Source organism: Salmo salar, chromosome ssa14 (genome assembly GCF_905237065.1).
Source record: "Salmo salar chromosome ssa14, Ssal_v3.1, whole genome shotgun sequence".
NCBI classification, from domain to species: Eukaryota; Metazoa; Chordata; class Actinopteri; order Salmoniformes; family Salmonidae; genus Salmo; species Salmo salar.
Genome location: NC_059455.1, coordinates 54113025 through 54134456, shown reverse-complemented (window position 1 = coordinate 54134456; position 21432 = coordinate 54113025). Strand labels below are relative to the sequence as shown.

The 21432-nt window shown below is 43.9% G+C and overlaps 2 protein-coding genes across 2 annotated transcripts; both read right to left on the bottom strand.

Annotated features, from left to right (window-relative positions):
* Positions 1-573: 573 nt before the first annotated feature.
* On the bottom strand, positions 574-10561 carry rabggtb (Rab geranylgeranyltransferase subunit beta). Its single transcript, NM_001140171.1, is given in 9 exon segments — positions 574-1841; positions 2552-2701; positions 3551-3676; positions 5651-5761; positions 6462-6514; positions 8064-8169; positions 8345-8542; positions 9947-10054; positions 10523-10561. Coding segments are annotated over 9 exon segments (996 nt in total). The 5' UTR covers positions 10526-10561; the 3' UTR covers positions 574-1700.
* Positions 10562-11841: 1280 nt separating this feature from the next.
* On the bottom strand, positions 11842-20981 carry acadm (acyl-CoA dehydrogenase medium chain). Its single transcript, NM_001139636.1, has 11 exons — positions 20941-20981; positions 20117-20222; positions 19686-19783; positions 19357-19527; positions 18863-18943; positions 17105-17235; positions 16799-16907; positions 16090-16230; positions 15737-15832; positions 13112-13360; positions 11842-12609 (listed from the first exon to the last, which is right to left on the bottom strand). Exons 1-11 carry the CDS (start codon positions 20953-20955, stop codon positions 12538-12540), a joined length of 1269 nt encoding a protein of 422 aa, NP_001133108.1. The 5' UTR covers positions 20956-20981; the 3' UTR covers positions 11842-12537.
* Between the last annotated feature and the right edge of the window lie 451 nt (positions 20982-21432).

The window sequence follows — 21432 nt, the reverse complement described above, 5'->3', positions numbered from 1 at the left end:
GAAGGCTACCCGAAACGTTTGACCCAAGTTAAACAATTTAAAGGCAATGCTACCAAATACTAATTGAGAGTATGTAAACTTCTGACCCACTGGGAATGTGATGAAAGAAATAAAAACTGAAATAAATCATTCTCTCTACTATTATTCTGACATTTCACATTAAAATATTCATGTAGACCGCTGATTGATTTTCACCTCCGAATACCCCTCTATGTACCCCACTGAATACCCCTCCGAATACTCCTCAGGAGAGGCATAATAAGTCATGGCAAACTGTGTAGAATTGCAGGAAACACGTTTTAAATGTGCCCCCAGATCCCCGTCTACTGTTTGGGCCCCCCAGGTCGGCAGCGTAGCCTAGTGGTTAGAGCATTGGACTTGTAACCGAAAGGTTGCTGGATCAAATCCCAGAGCTGACAAGGTACAAATCTGTCGTTCTGCCCCTGAACAAGGCAGTTAACCCACTGTTCCCCGGGAGGCCGTCATTGTAAATAAGAATTTGTTCTTAACTGACTTGCCTAGTTAAATAAAGGTTCAAATATTTTTTTTAAGAGATATGTACACCACAACTTCACCCTTGAATCAATGTATTTATTGCCTACTACAAGATTAGTTAACACTGTTGTTGCAGGTGAGTGGATAGATATGTATTGTCACATAACAGTGTATTAATTGTCCACTTGGACAGGTGGATATCATTCAGGCACAGGCTTGGGGTCAATTCCATTTCAATTCCATTTCAATTCCGTCAATTCCATTTCAATTCAATTTCAATTCAATTTCAATTCCAATTCAATTCCATTTCAATTCAGTCAATTCTTGAAGATAAAATGAAATTCCAATTCTCCTCAATGATTCTATTCTCGATGAAAAAAAAAAAAAAAGTGAATTTCAGTCTATTTCCTGAATTTAAATGGAATTGACGCCAAGTGTTTTTTTTAGGTAACAACAGCACAACAAGTTGACACTACATATGACACCAACAACCAATTCAATATGGTTCTCAGAAAACAAAAAAACACAATAATAAATGCATATGTTAAAGTGATTATCGCTATAATACAGAGTGCTTCTCAAATGGCACCCTATTCCCTATTTAGTGCACTACTCTTGACAACAACAAAAAAATCCTATGGGCCCTGGTCAAAAAGAGTTCACTAGATAGGGAATAGGTTGCCATTTAGGACACACTCACAGACTCCCTCTGGAAAAAGAACTATTTAAGGATTCCAGATCGTGGTGACGTGAATATGACTCAGTGCTATTCAGTAACTCTCCGTGAAAGATGAGATTAGGATATATTTCTTTAAAAATGTTTAGCGCCAAAATGTTGGATGCTACGAGGTGTGGTACTAGGATTAGATTATCCAAAATCACTAACCCTGCACAGGATTAGATTATCCAAATCCCTCACCCTACAAAGGATTAGATTATCCAAATCCCTCACCCTACACAGGATTAGATTATCCAAATCCCTCACCCTACACAGGATTAGATTATCCAAATCACTAACCCTACACAGGATTAGATGATCAGTTCAGTTAATTCAATAAAATTGTCTGTTGTTTTCTTCCTGAATTGACAACAGAAATGTGACCTGGCCACGACCCTGGTGTGTGTAGATGAGTGAAGAGGTCTGGGTGCAGAGCTAGCTGAGGAGGTCTGGGTACAGAGCTAGCTGAGGAGGTCTGGGTACAGAGCTAGCTGAGGAGGTCTGGGTGCAAGCCTAGCCTCTCCAACACGTCTTCGGGCATACAGAGAACAGGGTTGACGTCCTTTATCTGTCCCTCTCCCAGCAGAGACAGGCCTGCTACGCCAAACAGAGTATGGAATGGGTCCACCTGAAGAAGAGAGGAGACAGAATGAGGAAGAGGACAGAAACCTACCTAGCTAAATGTAGCCATTAGCACTGGGAACTAAGATGAGTCTCCAGGTGTCAGACAAGGTTTACACATCATGTAAGGTTAGCCCCCTCCCTACCTACCTAGAAAACCCCCTCCCTTCGTTCCTGCTAAACTCCCCCCCCCATTTTCACATTTTAGTCATTTAGCAGACGCTCTTATCCAGAGCGACTTACAGTAGTGAATGCATACATTTTTTTCTTTTTTTTTGTACTGGCCCCCAGTGGGAATCGAACCCACTACCCTGGTGTTGCAAACACCATGTTCTACCAACTGCTCTACCAACTGAGCCACAGGGAAGCCACTCCCCCCGTTCCTACCTGGTACTTCCCCGTTCCTACCTGGTACTCCCCCGATCCTACCTGGTACCCCTCCCTACCTGGTACTCCCCCCGTTCCTACCTGGTGCTCCCCCCCCCCGTTCCTACCTGGTACTCCCCCCCGTTCCTACCTGGTACTCCCCCCCTCCTACCTGGTACCTCCCCCGTTCCTACCTGGTACTCCCCCCTCTCCTACCTGCTATACCCCCCTCTCCTACCTGCTACACCCCCCCCCTACCCCCCCTCCTACCTGCTACCCCCCCCCTCCTACCTGCTATCCCCCCTCCTACCTGCCATATCCTGGGTTAACCGAGATGATATCATGACTCACCATGTCTCCTGGTCGGTCAGCAAAGCCCCCTGTCTCCTCATCCTGACAGGCCAGAATAAAGGACCTCAGCTTGGACTTGTCTATCCAGTGGATCCTACCAATGATCTTCAGGGAGGCCAGCACCCACCACGAGTAACACACATCAGGCAGCTAGCCGAGAGAGGTTATAATGAGACATACATCAGGCAGCTAGCCGAGAGAGGTTATAATGAGACATACATCAGGCAGCTAGCCGAGAGAGGTTATAATGAGACATAGTAACATACATCAGGCAGCTAGCCGAGAGAGGTTAATGAGACATAGTAACATACATCAGGCAGCTAGCCGAGAGAGGTTATAATGAGACATAGTAACATACATCAGGCAGCTAGCCGAGAGAGGTTATAATGAGACATACATCAGGCAGCTAGCCGAGAGAGGTTATAATGAGACATAGTAACATACATCAGGCAGCTAGCCGAGAGAGGTTATAATGAGACATACAAACATACATCAGGCAGCTAGCCGAGAGAGGTTATAATGAGACATACATCAGGCAGCTAGCCGAGAGAGGTTATAATGAGACATACATCAGGCAGCTAGCCGAGAGAGGTTATAATGAGACATAGTAATACATCAGGCAGCTAGCCGAGAGAGGTTATAACGAGACATACGTCAGGCAGCTAGCCGAGAGAGGTTACAACGAGACATACATCAGGCAGCTAGCCGAGAGAGTTACAACGAGACATACATCAAGCAGCTAGCCGAGAGAGGTTACAACGAGACATACATCAGGCAGCTAGCCGAGAGAGGTTATAACGAGACATAGTAACAACAAATGATGCCATAGTCAATCGTTTCAAATACCCAGCAATGAGGGTAGGGAATCTATAAGTATGTTTCACCGCATTAAACTTCTGTCAGTAAGCCAGAGGCCTTGAGCTGAATCCCAAACCACAGAATTAAATAGAACTGTGAATTATATGATATTAAATGACCGATTCAACCCCAAGTTCCTACTTTCTCAGGGCGTCCGTTGAGACCTCCCGAGGGAAGCTGTCTCTCACAGAGCCACCAGCCCAGCAGGTCAGCATTCACCTGGTGTAACTGGCCTGTTATAGACAGGAAACCTGTACAACAGTAGATCTAAGAAGAGAGGAGAGGGTAGGAGAGCAGAGCGGAGGGTAGGGTAGGAGCGGGTAGGGTAGGAGAGGGGAGGGTAGGAGAGGGGAGGGTAGGAGAGCAGAGCAGAGCGGAGGGTAGGAGAGCAGAGCAGAGCGGAGCGGAGGGTAGGGTAAGGGTAGGAGAGGGGAAGGTAGGAGAGGGGAGGGTAGGAGAGCGAGGAGAGCGGAGGGTAGGGTAGGAGAGGGGAGGGTAGGGTAGGAGAGCAGAGGGGAGGGTAGGAGAGCAGAGGGGAGGGGAGGGTAGGCGAGGGTAGGGTAGGAGAGGGGAGGGTATGAGGGCAGAGGGGGGAGGGGAGGAGAGCAGAGGGGAGGGTAGGAGAGGAGTAGCCAAGGAAAATATGGGAGGGAGGAAATAAAATCATGAAATTCTGGAATAACAGCTGAAATAGATTTTTCTAAATGCATGACTAACATAAACTCAGCAAAAAGAGAAACATCCCTTTTTCAGGACCCTGTCTTTCAAAGATAATTAGTAAAAATCCAAATAATTTCACAGATCTTCATTGTAAAGGGTTTAAACACTGTTTCCCATGCTTGTTCAATGAACCATAAACAATTAATGAACAAGCACCTGTTGAACGGTCGTTAAGACACTAACGCCTTACAGACGGTAGGGAATTAAGGTTACAGTTATGAAAACTTAGGACACTAAAAGAGGCTTTTCTACTGACTCTGGAAAACACCAAAAGAAAGATGCCCAGGGTCCCTGCTCATCTGCGTGAACGTGCCTTAGGCATGCTGCAAGGAGGCATGAGGACTGCAGATGTGGCCAGGGCAATAAATTGCAATGTCCGTACTGTGAGACGCCTAAGACAGCGCTACAGGGAGACAGGACGGACAACTGATCGTCCTTGCAGTGGCAGACCATGTGTAACAACACCTGCACAGGATCAGTACATCCGAACATCACACCTGCGGGACAGGTACAGGATGGCAACAACAACTGCCCGAGTTACACCAGGAACGCACAATCCCTCCATCAGTGCTCAGACTGTCCGCAATAGGCTGAGAGAGGCTGGACTGAGGGCTTGTAGGCCTGTTGTATGGCAGGTCCTCACCAGACATCACCGGCAACAACGTCACCTATGGGCACAAACCCACCGTCGCTGGACCAGACAGGACTGGCAAAAAGTGCTCTTCACTGACGAGTCGTGGTTGTGTCTCACCAGGGGTGATGGTCGGATTTGCGTTTATCGTCGAAGGAATGAGCGTTACACCGAGGCCTGTACTCTGGAGCGGGATCGATTTGGAGGTGGAGGGTCCGTCATGGTCTGGGGCGGTGTGTCACAGCATCATCGGACTGAGCTTGTTGTCATTGCAGGCAATCTCAACGCTGTGCGTTACAGGGAAGACATCCTCCTCCCTCATGTGGTACCCTTCCTGCAGGCTCATCCTGACATGACCCTCCAGCATGACAATGCCACCAGCCATACTGCTCGTTCTGTGTGTGATTTCTTGCAAGACAGGAATGTCGGTGTTCTGCCATGGCCAGCGAAGAGCCCGGATCTCAATCCCATTGAGCATGTTGGGACCTGTTGGATCGGAGGGTGAGGGCTAGGGCCATTCCCCCCAGAAATGTCCGGGAACTTGCAGGTGCCTTGGTGGAAGAGTGAGGTAACATCTCACAGCAAGAACTGGCAAATCTGGTGCAGTCCATGAGGAGATGCACTGCAGTCCTTAATGCAGCTGGTGGCCACACCAGATAGTGACTGTTACTTTTGATTTTGACCCCCCCTTTGTTCAGGGACACCTTATTCCATTTCTGTTAGTCACATGTCTGTGGAACTTCAGTCTATGTCTCAGTTGTTGAGTCTTATGTTCATACAAATATTTACACATGTTAAAGTTTGCTGAAAATAAACGCAGTTGACAGTGAAAGGACGTTTCTGTTTTTTGCTGAGTTTAGTAGCAGAACCAATAGCTGAACCCTGCATACCTGTCCGGCATGAGACTCTGATCCTGGTCTGCAGCCAAACCCGCCATCAAAATTCATACAGGACAGAACAAACTCGACAGCCTTGTCCATGTTAATGGAATCCAGCTTACCCTGCAGACACACAGACCAAAACCGTTAACTAACGTTGTGTACAAACTAATGATACACCAAAGCACTGTACAGAACAACGTCGATCCTCAAACAATACAATCCCTAATCTAGCAACCAAAGCCAAAATGACTGACAGGTGAGGGTGTCTTACATACAAAATAAACATGTTGCAAAGTGCTGTAACGTTACATACAGGAAACAAACAATATGCAACGTGCTGTACATACAGGGGAAGAAAAAAATAGATATATTTGTTTCTCCCAGCCTGTCATCCAAACTGTCTCCCACTCCCAGCCTGTCATCCAAACTGCCTCCCACTCCCAGCCTGTCATCCAAACTGTCTCCCACTCCCAGCCTGTCATCCAAACTGTCTCCCACTCCCAGCCTGTCATCCAAACTGTCTCCCACTCCCAGCCTGTCATCCAAACTGTCTCCCACTCCCAGCCTGTCATCCAAACTGCCTCCCACTCCCAGCCTTTCAACCGAAAACAAAAAAAGAGACATGCAATCGCCATCCCAATTTGTTGTTTGTTTTTCCTTTTATGCGCTTTTGAGATAATTTTCTGTAATGAAAAACACTATACAAGTGAAATAAATGATTATAATACAGGAAGAAAAAAAACAATATGCAATGCATTCTGGTGTAAAAGTAAAGAATATAATCCGTTAGACAACATGACAGAGTTAATTGGAGGCGTACCAGCAAGGCGAGTGTTGCGACAGCACAGAAAGAGAATCGTGTGTCTATCTCTCCTGTAGAGACATCAGATGAAGACAGGTTAGGGTTAAAAAGGTAGACTCAGCAATATGGCATCATGATAGACAGTGGGGTGACTTCCTGCTTACAGACATCAGCAACAACAGACTGCCAGGACCGCCACTAAATCAGCTCTTTTTTTGTGAACAACTTTTTAATTACTTTTTTTTTTTTTTTCAGATGGGGGAAGATAACCCATCCCCCCCCTTCAGTCCCCATTCTCCCTCCCCCCTTCAGTCCCCATCCTCCCCCCCATCTTCAGTCCCCATCCTCCCCCCCATCTTCAGTCCCCATCTCCCCCCCATCTTCAGTCCCCATCCCCCCTCCAGTCCCCATCCCCCCCCTCCAGTCCCCATTCTCCCCCCCTCCAGTCCCCATTCTCCCCCCCTCCAGTCCCCATCCTCCCCCCATCTTCAGTCCCCATCCTCCCCCCATCTTCAGTCCCCATCTCCCCCATCTTCAGTCCCCATCCCCCCTTCAGTCCCCATCCCCCCTTCAGTCCCCATCCTCCCCCCTTCAGTCCCCATCCTCACCCCCCCTTCAGTCCCCATTCTCCCTCCCCAACCCATTCCCCCTTCAGCCAGAAGGGGAGCCATGGGAAGCATTGAACTACAGAAATTCAGCTGTAGTAATATGCAGTGCATTCGGAAAGTATTCAGACCCCTTGACTTTTTCCACATTTTGTTACGTTACAGCCTTATTCTAAAATGGATTAAATAAATGTTTTTCCTCATCAATCTACAAACAATACCCCATAATGACAAAGCAAAAAGAGTTTATTGTAAATGTATAAAAAAAAAAAAAACTATCACATTGACATAAGTATTCAGACCCTTTACTCAGTACCTTGTTGAAGCACCTTAGGCAGCGATCACAGCCTCGAGTCTTCTGGGTATGACGCTACAAGGGGGTTCAGCTCTGACATGCACTGTTAACTGTGGGACCTTTTATAGACAGGTGTGTGCTTTTCCAAATCATGTCCAATCAATTGAATTTACCTCCGGTGGACTCCAATCAAGTTGTAGAAACATCTCAAAGATGATCAATGGAAACAGGATGCACCTGAGCTCAATTTTGAGTCTCATAGCAAAGAGTCTGAATACTTATGTAAATAAGGTATTTCTTTTTTTTTTTTTTTTACATTTGCAAAAATTTCTAAAAATCTGTTTTTGGGTTTGTCATCATGGGCTATTGTGATGTCATCATGGGGTATTGTGATGTCATCATGGGGTATTGTGATGTCATCATGGGGTGTTGTGTGTAGCTTGATGAGGGGAAAAACAATTTAATACATTTTAGAATAAGGCTGTAACGTAACAAAATGTGGAAAAAGGGAAGGGGTCTGAATAGTTACAGAATGTTCTGTACTCATTTTGACAATAGATATTCTGCCGGTCCTCCATCAGGGTCTTGAGAGGCAGTAGGGATGATTCGGTTAGATAAATTCAGCTTCATCTCAAGTTATAAAATGTATCTATGATCTTCAATGCATCAACCACTATCATCTCGACATTGTGCAGAAACCCAGACATAAAGTAAACTCACCCCATTTGTCTCCAGCGAACGACCCATCCTCCTGCTGCAATCCTCTGACGTACTCCACCACCTTGTCCACATCCAGCACGTTCACGTTATCATACAACGAGAGGATCTGAGGGAGACAGACAACATGGAGTTTATATATGTCTGTAAGGTTATATGTCTACAGTTGTGTTTTCTAGGCATGAAATAGATTGTTACTATCTGAACTTGTCCAAAAACAAATTATGTTATGTATCCATCTGTCTGACCTGTACAGCACTGAGCGTGTAGAGGACGTATTATACCTGTACAGCACTGAGCGTGTAGAGGACGTGTGGGTCGTGTCCGATGCTGGCGCTGATGCCTCCACAGTCGTGCTGACAGGACTTGATGAAGTCAGAGATCTCCTGCTGGTTCATCCTGGTCAGCTGACCCATCAAGTCCATCACTGTCAGGCCCCAGTAGATACCTGACATCCGCAGATACTCCGACAGGGTGTACTCCTGTGGTGGGAAAACAGAGGATATCAATGATGTTACAAGCCAAATGAAACTAGTTCAGACAGGACAAACTGTTCAGTAAGGGAGAGGAATGGTTAAAAAAACAAATCTCACTTAAAGGGAATGTTTTCGATAATGGGGGAGGGGAGAGCTTAAGGGAGGGATAGAAGGAAGGAGAGGTTGATGCTTAGAGCTGTGTGGAGGGAGGGACCAAGGGATAAAAAGCTCAAAGCTGGGTGAAAGGAGGCAGGGTGGGAAGGAGGGATGAAAGCGGAAAGAGCGAGAGGGAGGGACAGTTAACTAGTAGATAGCTACATCAACTTCTGGCAGAGTCGAGGGATGATACAGGGAATCATTCAACAAATGAAACAGGTTCTCTGACGTGTTCTCCTGAACAACGACACATGAACCACACAGCTAGCTAGCTAGCTACATCCACTCATCCTCATGTACTCTGGCAACGTGTTCTCCTGAACAACGACACATGAACCACACTGCTAGCTAGCTAGCTAGCTACATCCACTCATCCTCATGTACTCTGGCAACATGTTCTCCTGAACAACGACACATGAACCACACAGCTAGCTAGCTAGCTACATCCACTCATCCTCATGTACTCTGGCAACGTGTTCTCCTGAACAACGACACATGAACCACACAGCTAGCTTGCTAGCTACATCCACTCATCCTCATGTACTCTGACAACGTGTTATCCTGAACAACGACACATGAACCACACAGCTAGCTAGCTACATCCACTCATCCTCATGTACTCTGGCAACATGTTCTCCTGAACAACGACACATGAACCACACAGCTAGCTAGCTAGCTACATCCACATGTACTCTGACAAAGTATTCTCCTGAACAACGACACATGAACCACACAGCTAGCTAGCTAGCTACATCCACTCATCCTCATGTACTCTGACAACGTGTTCTCCTGAACAACGACACATGAACCACACAGCTAGCTAGCTATCTACATCCACTCATCCTCATGTACTCTGGCAACGTGTTCTCCTGAGGGAGGAAGGGGATGACACAGGATATCAATAAACAATTGGTCCCGTGTGGCTCAGTTGGTAGAGCATGGTGTTGTTTGCAACGCCAGGGTTGTGGGTTCGATTCCCACGGGGGACCAGTACGGGAAAAATAAAAATAAATTATGAAATGTATGCATTCACTACTGTAAGTCGCTCTGGATAAGAGCGTCTGCTATATGACTAAAAATGTAAATGAAACATAGATAACCAACTACCTCCATGTAGTTAGAGCAGAGTTTCTCAAACATGTCTTGGTTTTTTTTTTGTATGTTTTCCATAACTGATCTAATCAAAAACATCCTTGTTCACCTGCCACAGACGGGAGTCAGTGAAATGATGTCAGCATAACATCCAATACTTACATAGTCATCCTTTTTGGAGCCGTAGGCAGCAATATAGTCTGCATGCTTGTCCAATAGTAGAGCACTGGGGGCGTCATCTTTGATCACTACATCTTTTACTTGGGTCCCCTACAATAACAATGGGAGAAATGTAGCTAACTGTTATTTCATAGACAGACACAGCTAGCTAGCCTAGTAAACTGACTATGGAGCTAGCTAGCAACTACCAGTTTGGCAAATGATACATTGACTGCTGTTCAGAATATAACAATCAGTTTGAGAAAATAACATTGTTGTTTTTTTTCTTCTCTAGTAAGAGTCGTTGGATAGAGATTAGCAGCTGCTACAACATAGTTGATTTTTCTAGCGGGCCATTATCCTCTGCTCTGGATGAAAACAATGATAGTAACGTTACTAGCTACAGTTAGCCATCATTTTTGCTAAGACTTGGTTTTTTTGGTTTTTTAATCGACAGGGAATATATTTCTCACTCTATAAGTACAAGCAGATAATACGAAACAAACTAAATCAGCTGTGTCCAAATTTATGGAAAATTACAAAAGGAAGAATAGTGATTTTAATCATGATTCAAGTTACCATCCTTGATATCTTCGGATCATCTGGCGGCGCAGAATTGTTGCGTCATGAGTTGTATACGTCACCAACGCGACACACATTAAACGTTTCCACAGTCACACTCAAAATTGGCGATAAAAAATATATTTTTGGTCTTAAAGTTTATGGTTAGGCATAAGATTAGCAGTGTGATTAAGGGTTAGTTTAAAATCTAATTTTAAGAAGATAAATTGTAGAAATGGGCAAGGTTTTGTGGATATGGAACATCCCTGGGTCGCTCGTCTTTTCAGTTCGCTGCAGCTAGCGACTGGAAAGAGCTGCAACAAACACTCAAACTGGACAGTTTTATCTCCATCTCTTCATTCAAAGACTCAATCAATCTTACTGACAGTTGTGGCTGCTTTGTGTGATGTATTGTTGTCTCTACCTTCTTGCCCTTTGTGTTGTTGACTTTGTCCAATGTTTGTACCATCTTGTTGTCATGTGTTGCTGCCTTGTTATGTTGTCTTCGGTATCTCTTGTTGTGATGTGTGTTTTGTCCTATATATTATTTATTATTTATCCCAGGCCCCCGTCCCCGCAGGAGGCCCTTTGGTAGGCTGTCATTGTAAATAATAATTTGTTCTTAACTGACTTGCCTAGTTAAATAAATGGAAGCTAGTGACAACCATGGGGCTTTTGCTGTGCTGTCAAACTTGTTTATTTGAGTAAATAGATCTAACGCTGGGTGAACATAAAGTGGTGAAAAACATTTAACAGAATTTTCCAAATCCCAATAGATAAGCTATTTCTTCTAAGACCGCTTTTCTGTGTTTGCAAACATTGCCTCACAAGTTGGTGGCAAAAAGATGGAGTTCTGCAAGAACGCCAGCAAAAAAAAGTATATTTTACATGTTGCTTATGAGTGCATTTCACACTACTTTTGGATTATAATTTGATTTTAAGGTTCGTACGAATGTCTTAATATGTTTGTGTCATCGCAAATCAACTGCATTATACTTAAAACACTTACAAGGCAGTAAAATGGCTCTTTGGCTAGCGTTTGTTACAGCAATATATCGAGCGTTAGTTAGAATGCTAAGTGCTGCATCCAAAAAATAGTTATTTTGCAAAGATCACAACCAAATATAAAAGCGATTTTGTTTAGAAGAAATAAAAACGTAAATCTAGAATATGTTAAATGTACCCAGATGGAAGTGGCTTTCTTTCTGCCACCAGGAATTGCGCGCATCTGTGCGTAACGTCAGCGTGTGGTGTTCTGGAAAGGGGTCTATACAGTACGGCATATAGTCAGTCTTCCTCATGTACAATGACTAAAGTAATAATTACAATACATGTTAATCAGTATACATAGTTTATTACAGTTCAACAAAGTTCTGATAAAAGTTGAGGTGGACTGTCTTGAGGTTTATCATTTAGAAAACATTTGACATGTTTCCAACTCATTTGATCGGTTATATTTTCATAAGTCACAATCTTCTTCACACACAAAGCCATTTAACACTACAGCTACAGTTGAACGTTGAAACCAAACGGGCAACTAGGCATGTGGTGTGTTGTGATGTAAGGTCACATTCTGTACTGCGTTCCACACTTCAGTCAAAGTATATGTCTGAAATTGCACCCTATTCCCTATGCAGTGCACTACTTTTGACCATAGGCTCTGGTCAAAAGTAGGGAACTATATAAAAGCATATGATTTAGCATGTCTTGGGACAATAGAACCACCCTAATAATCCCATAACTGCTCAGCATAGTTGCGGGCTGTGATTTAAAAAAAGATATATATTCATATACTTCATATTTATTTAGATTAGATTTTTCAGGGGGTGCCGCAGCTATGCTGCCCACCCAGCATGTCACTCAAGTTCAATCCAACACATCTCCAGTACTTGAAATCCTGTATTTGAACCAGGTGTGACTGCATGCTGAGTTATATTGATCATGAAAAGGTAGTTTGAACAGAACGGAGAAGGAAGACGACAGGTGTTCATTGAGAGAGGAACGGGACTGGTGACTTGACAGGTGTTGGGAGCTCATTTCTTGAACCTGCCGAAGTGTTCACGGGAGATTATTAACCTCTGGATCTGGGCGGTGCCTTCATAGATCTGGAATGAAACGAGCAGACATAAAATGTCTCCAATGAAGTCTATCAGTTTCTCCCCCCCCCCATTTATATCAGTTTTTCATACATTAAAAGCCAGGAGTTTTTCCTAACCAGTTGACCGGACTAGGGAAGTGTTCAGTGAGGCACAACGTGGCTAAACATTTTGCAACGGAATGATTGGTTAAGTTCATTCAGGTGGTAATGTACCTCTGAACACAACCCAGGAAGTAGTCTAAAGGTAGAAACAAGTTTATCCAGGTCTTGAATTCACAAAGCGTCTCAAAAGTAGGAGTGCTGATCTAGGATCAGGTCCCTTCCATCCATATAGTCTTACTCCTTATGAGCTAAAAAGGGAATACGAATTCTAGCACTTGGATGCCTTTTTGAATACGGGCCCTGGTCAGATAACGCTATGCATACAACAATAGTGGTGCAGGCTACTAATTGGTCGTTAAGCATTCAAGCAGAATTTTAAAAACAGTTGAGGTAGAACTGCCCCCCACCTGGTAGATCTTGGCATCCCTCATTAGTTTCTCTACGGGGTATTCAGAGTTGAAGCCGTTTCCTCCAAACACCTGCACGGCGTCGCTGGCCACCTGGTTGGCGATGTCTCCGGCGAATGCCTTAGCAATGGAGGCGTAGTATGTGTTCCTCCTCCCATTGTCAACCTCCCAGGCTGACCTCTGCCAGCCCATCCTGGCCAGCTCTACCTTCATGGCCATCTCAGCCAACAGGAACGACACTGCCTGGTGCTGTAGGGGCAGTCAAACCTCAAGAGTATTGAGATGTGTTCAGCAGGACACAACGTTTTGGAACTTTCAGACAGAGATATGCCATGTAGAATAAAACATCAAATCAAATGTATTTACAGTGGGGCAAAAAAGTATTTAGTCAGCCACCAATTGTGCAAGTTCTCCCACTTAAAAAGATGAGAGGCCTGTAATTTTCATCATAGGTACACGTCAACTATGACAGACAAAATTAGAAAAAAAAATCCAGAAAATCACATTGTAGGATTTTTTATTAATTTATTTGCAAATTATGGTGGAAAATAAGTATTTGGTCACCTACAAACAAGCAAGATTTCTGGCTCTCACAGACCTGTAACTTCTTCTTTAAGAGGCTCCTCTGTCCTCCACTCGTTACCTGTATTAATGGCACCTGTTTGAACTTGTTATCAGTATAAAAGACACCTGTCCACAACCTCAAACAGTCACACTCCAAACACCACTATGGCCAAGACCAAAGAGCTGTCAAAGGACACCAGAAACAAAATTGTAGACCTGCACCAGGCTGGGAAGACTGAATCTGCAATAGGTAAGCAGCTTGGTTTGAAGAAATCAACTGTGGGAGCAATTATTAGGAAATGGAAGACATATAAGACCACTGTTAATCTCCCTCAATCTGGGGCTCCACGTAAGATCTCACCCCGTGGGGTCAAAATGATCACAAGAACGGTGAGCAAAAATCCCAGAACCACACGGGGGGGACCTAGTGAATGACCTGCAGAGAGCTGGGACCAAAGTAACAAAGCCTACCATCAGTAACACACTACGCCGCCAGGGACTCAAATCCTGCAGTGCCAGACGTGTCCCCCTGCTTAAGCCAGTACATGTCCAGGCCCGTCTGAAGTTTGCTAGAGAGCATTTGGATGATCCAGAAGAGGATTGGGAGAATGTCAGATGAAATCAAAATATAACTTTTTGGTAAAAACTCAACTCGTCGTGTTTGGAGGACAAAGAATGCTGAGTTGCATCCAAAGAACACCATACCTACTGTGAAGCATGGGAGTGGAAACATCATGCTTTGGGGCTGTTTTTCTGCAAAGGGACCAGGACGACTGATCCGTGTAAAGGAAAGAATGAATGGGGCCATGTATCGTGAGATTTTGAGTGAAAACCTCCTTCCATCAGCAAGGGCATTGAAGATGAAACGTGGCTGGGTCTTTCAGCATGACAATGATCCCAAACACACCGCCCGGGCAACGAAGGAGTGGCTTCGTAAGAAGCATTTCAAGGTCCTGGAGTGGCCTAGCCAGTCTCCAGATCTCAACCCCATAGAAAATCTTTGGAGGGAGTTAAGTCCGTGTTGCCCAGCGACAGCCCCAAAACATCACTGCTCTAGAGGAGATCTGCATGGAGGAATGGGCCAAAATACCAGCAACAGTGTGTGAAAACCTTGAAGACTTACAGAAAACGTTTGACCTGTGTCATTGCCAACAAAGGGTATATAACAAAGTATTGAGAAACTTTTGTTATTGACCAAATACTTATTTTCCACCATAATTTGCAAATAAATTCATTAAAAATCCTACAATGTGATTTTCTGGATTTTTTTTCTCATTTTGTCTGTCATAGTTGAAGTGTACCTATGATAAATTACAGGCCTCTCTCATCTTTTTAAGTGGGAGAACTTGCACAATTGGTGGCTGACTAAATACTTTTTTGCCCCACTGTATATAGCCATTCTTACATCAGCTGATATCTCAAAGTGCTGTACAGAAACCCAGCCTAAAACCCCAAACAGCAAGGAATGCAGGTGTAGAAGCACAGTGGCTAGGAAAAACTCCCTAAAAAGGCCAAAACCTAGGAAGAAACCTAGAGAGGAACCAGGCTATGAGGGGTGGTCAGTCCTCTTCTGGCTGTGCCGGGTGGAGATAACAGCACATGGCCTAGATGTTCAAATGTTCATAAATGACCAGCATGGTCAAATAATAATAATCATAGTAGTTGTCGAGGGTGCAACAAATCAGTAACACAAGAGTAAGTGTCAGTTGGCCTCTGATATGTAGGATAAAGAATCCTGTCGGACATGAACTGAACATGGTTGCCAGTTTCCCCAGACTAAGAACACTGCTGACAAAAAAAAGGCACTTTCAAAATGGAGACTGCAGTAGCATTATCAACGGTATAAGGCCAAAGGTCAAACCTTAGTCTGGGGAAACTGGCCCTAATGCTCTAAGATGAAGAATACTCCTGGACTACAAAGCACTTTCAATTTCGATGAGCTCTTGTTGAGACACTGAAAATCTCTTAATCTTCAGTAAAGGCAACATTCTAATACCCATACTGATATTGCTTTGTGTATTTCTATGTGGAACTGTGGATAATGAAACAAAAGTGATGAACCTCAGCAATGAGTTTTCCAAAGGTCTTCCTCTCCAAAGCATAGCCAGTCGCTTCATCCAGAGCCCTCTGAGCCAGACCTGTAGCACCTGCTGCCACCTGGATACACAGAGCAACTCTCATCACTAACTCATAATATGGCAGGTAGGGTTGAAAAATTCTGGTAACTTTCCCACAATTCACAGGTTTTTAGGGGGGGGGGGAAATATTGTGGAATCAGGTAGGGAATAAGCACGAAACCCTGTAATCCTTTAGCCAGGATTTCTGGAAAACTTTGGGATGGTTACCGGAAACTTTGCAACCCCCCCCCAAAAAAAAATGCAGCCCGCCATGTTGTCTAGGAAACCATGACTCACTGGCGGTCTGGTCTTGTCGAAGGCTCCCATGGCGATCTTGAAGCCGGCTCCTTCTCCAATCAGAACATTCTCCTTGGGTATCCGGACGTCCTCAAAGGTGATTCCTCTGGTGTCTGAACACCGCTGACCCATGTTCAACTCCTACACAGAGACACACAGCAATATTATAGGTTACTATAGTAACATCGTCAACTCCTACACACAGCAATATTACAGGTTACTATAGTAACCTATAATATTGGGGTGGCAGGGTAGTCTAGTGGTTAGAGCGTTGGACTAGTAACCAGCAGGTAGCCTAGTGGTTAGAGCGTTGGACTAGTAACCAGCAGGCAGCCTAGTGGTTAGAGCGGTGGACTAGTAACCGAAAGGTTGCTAGATCAAATCCCAGAGCTGACAAGGTAAAAATCTGTCGTTCTGCCCCTGAACAAGGTAGTTAACCCACTGTTCCCCTGTAGGCCGTCATTGTCAATAAGAATTTGTTCTTAACTGAACTTGCCAAGTAAAATAAAGGTTAAATACAATACAAGTAACATGTTAAACTCAAACACATCAATATTATAGGTTATGTTCAGATGCCAATCTCAGATCCTCTAGTTTGCAGCACACAAGTGAGTAATTTCTTAAGTTCTAGCAAAAAAAACATCCAGTCACTACGATGTAGAATTGTTGATCGAGACAGAGTGATATAGTTGAGACACTAGATCCTTACCTTCCTGCCAACTAGTATTCCGGGTGAGTCCGCATCTACGATGAAGCCTGTGAAAGCCTTGCTGGTTGGACACTTAGGGTCAGCATCAGTACGGGCCAACAGGAAATACCTGTGAGCATTGAGAAGACTGTCTTATCACACCACATGCTGCCTGGGGAATAAACTAAAAAGACAAACCTAATCTTTTTTTATTGAAAAAAACATTTCATTTCACAAAAAAGGGGCATTAAATGTGTTCAGCATGGGGACAGATTGTCTTTATTGACAAATCACTTTAAAAATGGCGGTGTGCGTTTCTCCTCTCACCAGTTGGCTTTGCCTCCGTTGGTGATCCACATCTTTTGACCGTTAACAACGTACTCGTCTCCTTTCTTCTCCGCCCGTGTCTTCAGTCCCGCCACGTCAGAGCCCGCGCCAGGCTCCGTCACACCGTACGCCTGTCAGTCAACACAAACACACCCGTCAGCATTTTCTTATCATACTATATTTATTTTTCAGACATAAATGGAATGTGGCGCCTCGGCGTTTTTGTCTGTTAGTGTAGGCTACACTACGGCTTTTTAAAAACGTAGACACGAAACCTTCTCTGGAGAGATGAACAGGCATTTTATGGTAAAGGATTACTGCTTCTGAAGCAAGACTAACGGCCATCACTAGGCAACCAGAACGGTCAATCAAATAATATGGACCTAGCTGCGGCAGACTTACTCTCTCATAATAAAAAAAAAAAAAAAACTTTAAAAAGTTTGTTGAATACCCTGACTTACCAAGACGTTTAGTGGAAATAAAACATCTAGCTACAATAGCATAAACGCTTCAATAGCATAAACAACACATTAAATCAGCCATGTTTATTGTTGTCAGGGAACAAATACAACCTTTAACGCCGGAGAAGAATTATACTGTCTGAAAAGGTACGTCTAGAGATGCGGCCCTTTTTAAAATAGTCTGAAAAAGTTATTGTTGCTATTGCCATGTTACTGTACCTGTAGTCTGTCTCTGGAAAGGGTTGTGGACTAACCTGTACCCCCTGCACATTGACACGCTACCAGTTCACCCTGTATATAGCCTCGTTATTGTTATGTAAATATCGTGTAACTTACTTTATTTTATTTAGTCTATTTTCTTAATTCTAATTAAAACTGCATTGTTGTACATAATTACGGGCTTGTAAATAAGCATTTCACTGTTGTATTCAGCATATGTGACAAACAAAAATTTGATTTGGTAGATTGAATTTCATCGCCTGTCCCTAGCGGTCATACATTCCTAAATCGGAGAATTATTCTGCATTGTCAATTGATGTGTAATTTTATGATATTTTTTTTAGAATCATTTCAACGGAAAACCATTTTTTTTTTTTTTTTTTTTAATGGCCGTCTAAACGTTAAGCAAAAATTGCCACATCCCTCCTCTGGATGACATCGTCACGATGTGCGTTTCCAACATCGGGGGCCTGTTTTCATAAAGAAGTTAAATCTGCTTCGTGTTTTGTATCCTTGGCCACGATACTGACGAGTATCGCGATACCCTGGACCTACTATACTGTGTCCTTCCCCTTCTCTCGCTATACAATATGTGAGTGTTTGTGTTCTCGTTAGAACCGCTATCAAAATCAGTGTCCTTCCGTTCCAAAAATACTGAATCTTAGGAGTCAATTCCTAGTGGAATCAAATCTTCACACTCAGAAATGAGAGAGTCAACACCGGGAGTTGTCTCTCCACCACTACATTTACGTAATTTAGCAGACGCTCTTACATCATCCTCATAAACATTAACAGTTGGACAAATGGCAGAAAAAGGCAAGCGACAACAGTGAAGTACTGTATGGCAATACTTTGAGAAGTTACATGACAAATTGGTAAAATGCTAACATCACGAGGTTGTATTGAGGTACTGTAACAGTAGTACAGGTGCAATGCATAACCACGACTCATACGCAGTACAACCATATGGATATCTGCATTTGTGAATTCACTGGGATTTGTTTTATATTTTTATCATTTTAACAGAAAACACTTGTCACATCCTTAATTCCTTCTTGTATTTCATATGAACACTTACACACATGAGAGGTTCCTCTGTCATTCTGCCCAGGTACTTCTTCTTCTGGGAATCATTACCTGCTATGATCACTGGCATTTGCTGTGAGGAAGAAACAGAAGAGCTCTTTAATGCCTTCTAATAGGGTTGCAAAAATACAGTCACGTTTTTTTTCCCCTCTCACAATTCCATGGTTTTCCAGAATAAGCAGGAAATCTAGGAATCCTTCAACCAGGATTTCTAGAAAACCAGAGAATTTAGGGAAAGTCTGACTTTCACCAGCCTAAGAAGAACTCTGGATGAACCAGGGTTACAAGATGACAGTATTACACACCAACAGCCACTATGAACCTCCAATTCACAGCAGGATTATTTTAAGACCTAATTAGCCATGTATCCACTATACTATGTAAAAACCTGAACACTTGGAAAAAATAAAAAAATAAACCTTGATTCTAAATCTTAGGTTTATCACTCTTTATAGTTTTTACAGCTCAACGACAATGTGAACTTACACCAAGAGAGTTGGCTTCGATAGCAGTCTGAACTCCTGTGCAACCATAGGCCAGCTCTTCTGTGATGAGGCAGGAGTCGAATATGCCCAGACCCATTCCACCACAGTCCTCTGGAATGTGAGAGTTCATCAGGCCCAGCTCCCATGCTCTCTTGATGATGGGGAAAGGATACTGTGGGATTAAAAAGGGTTAGGGTATGTTGGTCCAATACGAAGCTGCTGCTGCTGACTGGACTGACAGCTACTCCATTCCCAATGATAGCATGCCACTGTTTGGTATACAAACAGGTTGGGAAAGATCTGAGCACCAGGTTGATGTCTTCTACTCACTTCTCCACTCCTGTCGTAGGCTGCTGCAACAGGGACAATCTCCTCCCGGGAAAACTTCCTGGCTAACTCCTGGAACTCTTTCTGCTGGTCTGTCATCTCTGTTGATAGTCAGAGGGAGGGAGAGAGAGACAGGAAGTCTATAAATACACAGGTATGCATTGACAGAGAGCCCTGTCACAGCAGCGGCTGCTCACAGAGAGCCCTGTAACAGCAGCGGCTGCTCACAGAGAGCCCTGTAACAGCAGCGGCTGCTCACAGAGAGCCCTGTAACAGCAGCGGCTGCTCACAGAGAGCCCTGTAACAGCAGCGGCTGCTCACAGAGAGCCCTGTAACAGCAGCGGCTGCTCACAGAGAGCCCTGTAACAGCAGCGGCTGCTCACAGAGAGCCCTGTAACAGCGGCTGCTCACAGAGAGCCCTGTCCAGTACTCACCAAAGCAGAACCCTGTCGACGGAGCATTCTGAGAGCCGGTAGCGGCCACGGCTGCAGTACTGGTACTCTGGAACCGCAGGACAGACTGCACGCCCCCTCTCACAGCCTTTAGGAGAGGTGGGGCGAGGGCATAGAACAAATCAACAACTACTATAACCTTATGGTTATGCAAGGGCCAAGGCAACACAGTGATTACGTGCCAAATGGCACCTTAATCCCGCATGTAGTGCAGTACCGGGGCCCATAACAGGGTGCCATTTGGGACACAAGTAGAGAGACCTCATCCCACTAGCTAATGAATACAAGCATATTACTATAGGTACGTCAAATGTTACGATTTCTAATGTATTTTTAGAGGGATTTCTTTTACTTCTGGTCTACAGTAGTTAGAAGGTGTACAAGAATGTCAGAACCGTTAGGTCAACAATTGACAACATCAAGAGGTTGATTGAAATGGTTTGAATATGGGGGTTAGATGCGTCACGTCTACTAGCTAGTTTACAAACACATTTTCACAACAAAACGGCAAAGCTATAATCTATAAGAAAGCTAGCATGTACATGTGGCGCAGAAAGGAACCAATGCCTTTCACGCTAACCTTAGGCATTAATCAACGTTATAGCTAGCTAGCTAACTTAATGCTAGCTGCATTTTCTCGGCTAGCAAGAGAACTGTCAAATGTGAGAGGAAACAAAAAAATCTCGATTTCTCGAGAAACCTGTCAACTAGGGAACTACATACACAACGCTTAAAAGAAAATACATCTTCATTTAAAAAAAACGCGTTAAAGCATGTCAGTTATTTGTTTATTAGCTGGTATTTACCTTGTTGAAAAGCATTGCTAATGTTGCACCACAGACGTCCGCGTCGTGAAGGAAAAATATTTTTGAGTCGCCTTCATCCTACCAAACAACCAAAAAATACACGTTTCATCCAATCAGGGCCGCGGATTCTGTCACATGACGTTACGTCAGTCGGGCGATGACCTTTCACCTAGTTCCTTACCTAAAACAAAGACCTTCTATAATATTGGCAAGATACACGAGTGACCGAACATTTATAAATATATCTCTCTCTCTCTGAGAGACAATGTTTCAATGTCCTCAGAGATGGAAGACAGGCGAGTTCAGGTGGGATCATAGTTATAATATAGACAAGATAAGCTCTCGTCCTGTCCTAATTATATAATAAGGTTAAGGTCAAGCAAAGTGGGAAAATACAGTTTGACACTTAACAGTTTCATGGAAAGTTACACCTTGCGTGGAATGGAAAATGACAGGTTGTACAATATATACAGTACGTCACACAGCCTGATT

What these genes read in the sequence shown, in the direction of transcription:
- acadm (NM_001139636.1), bottom strand. An exon ending in CCTACGACAGGAGTGGAGAA is followed by an intron (nt 19,528 to 19,685) that starts GTGAGTAGAAGA and finishes TTAATCCCACAG; the next exon opens with TATCCTTTCCCCATCATCAA. An exon ending in TCGACAAGACCAGACCGCCA is followed by an intron (nt 15,833 to 16,089) that starts GTGAGTCATGGT and finishes CTGTGTATCCAG; the next exon opens with GTGGCAGCAGGTGCTACAGG.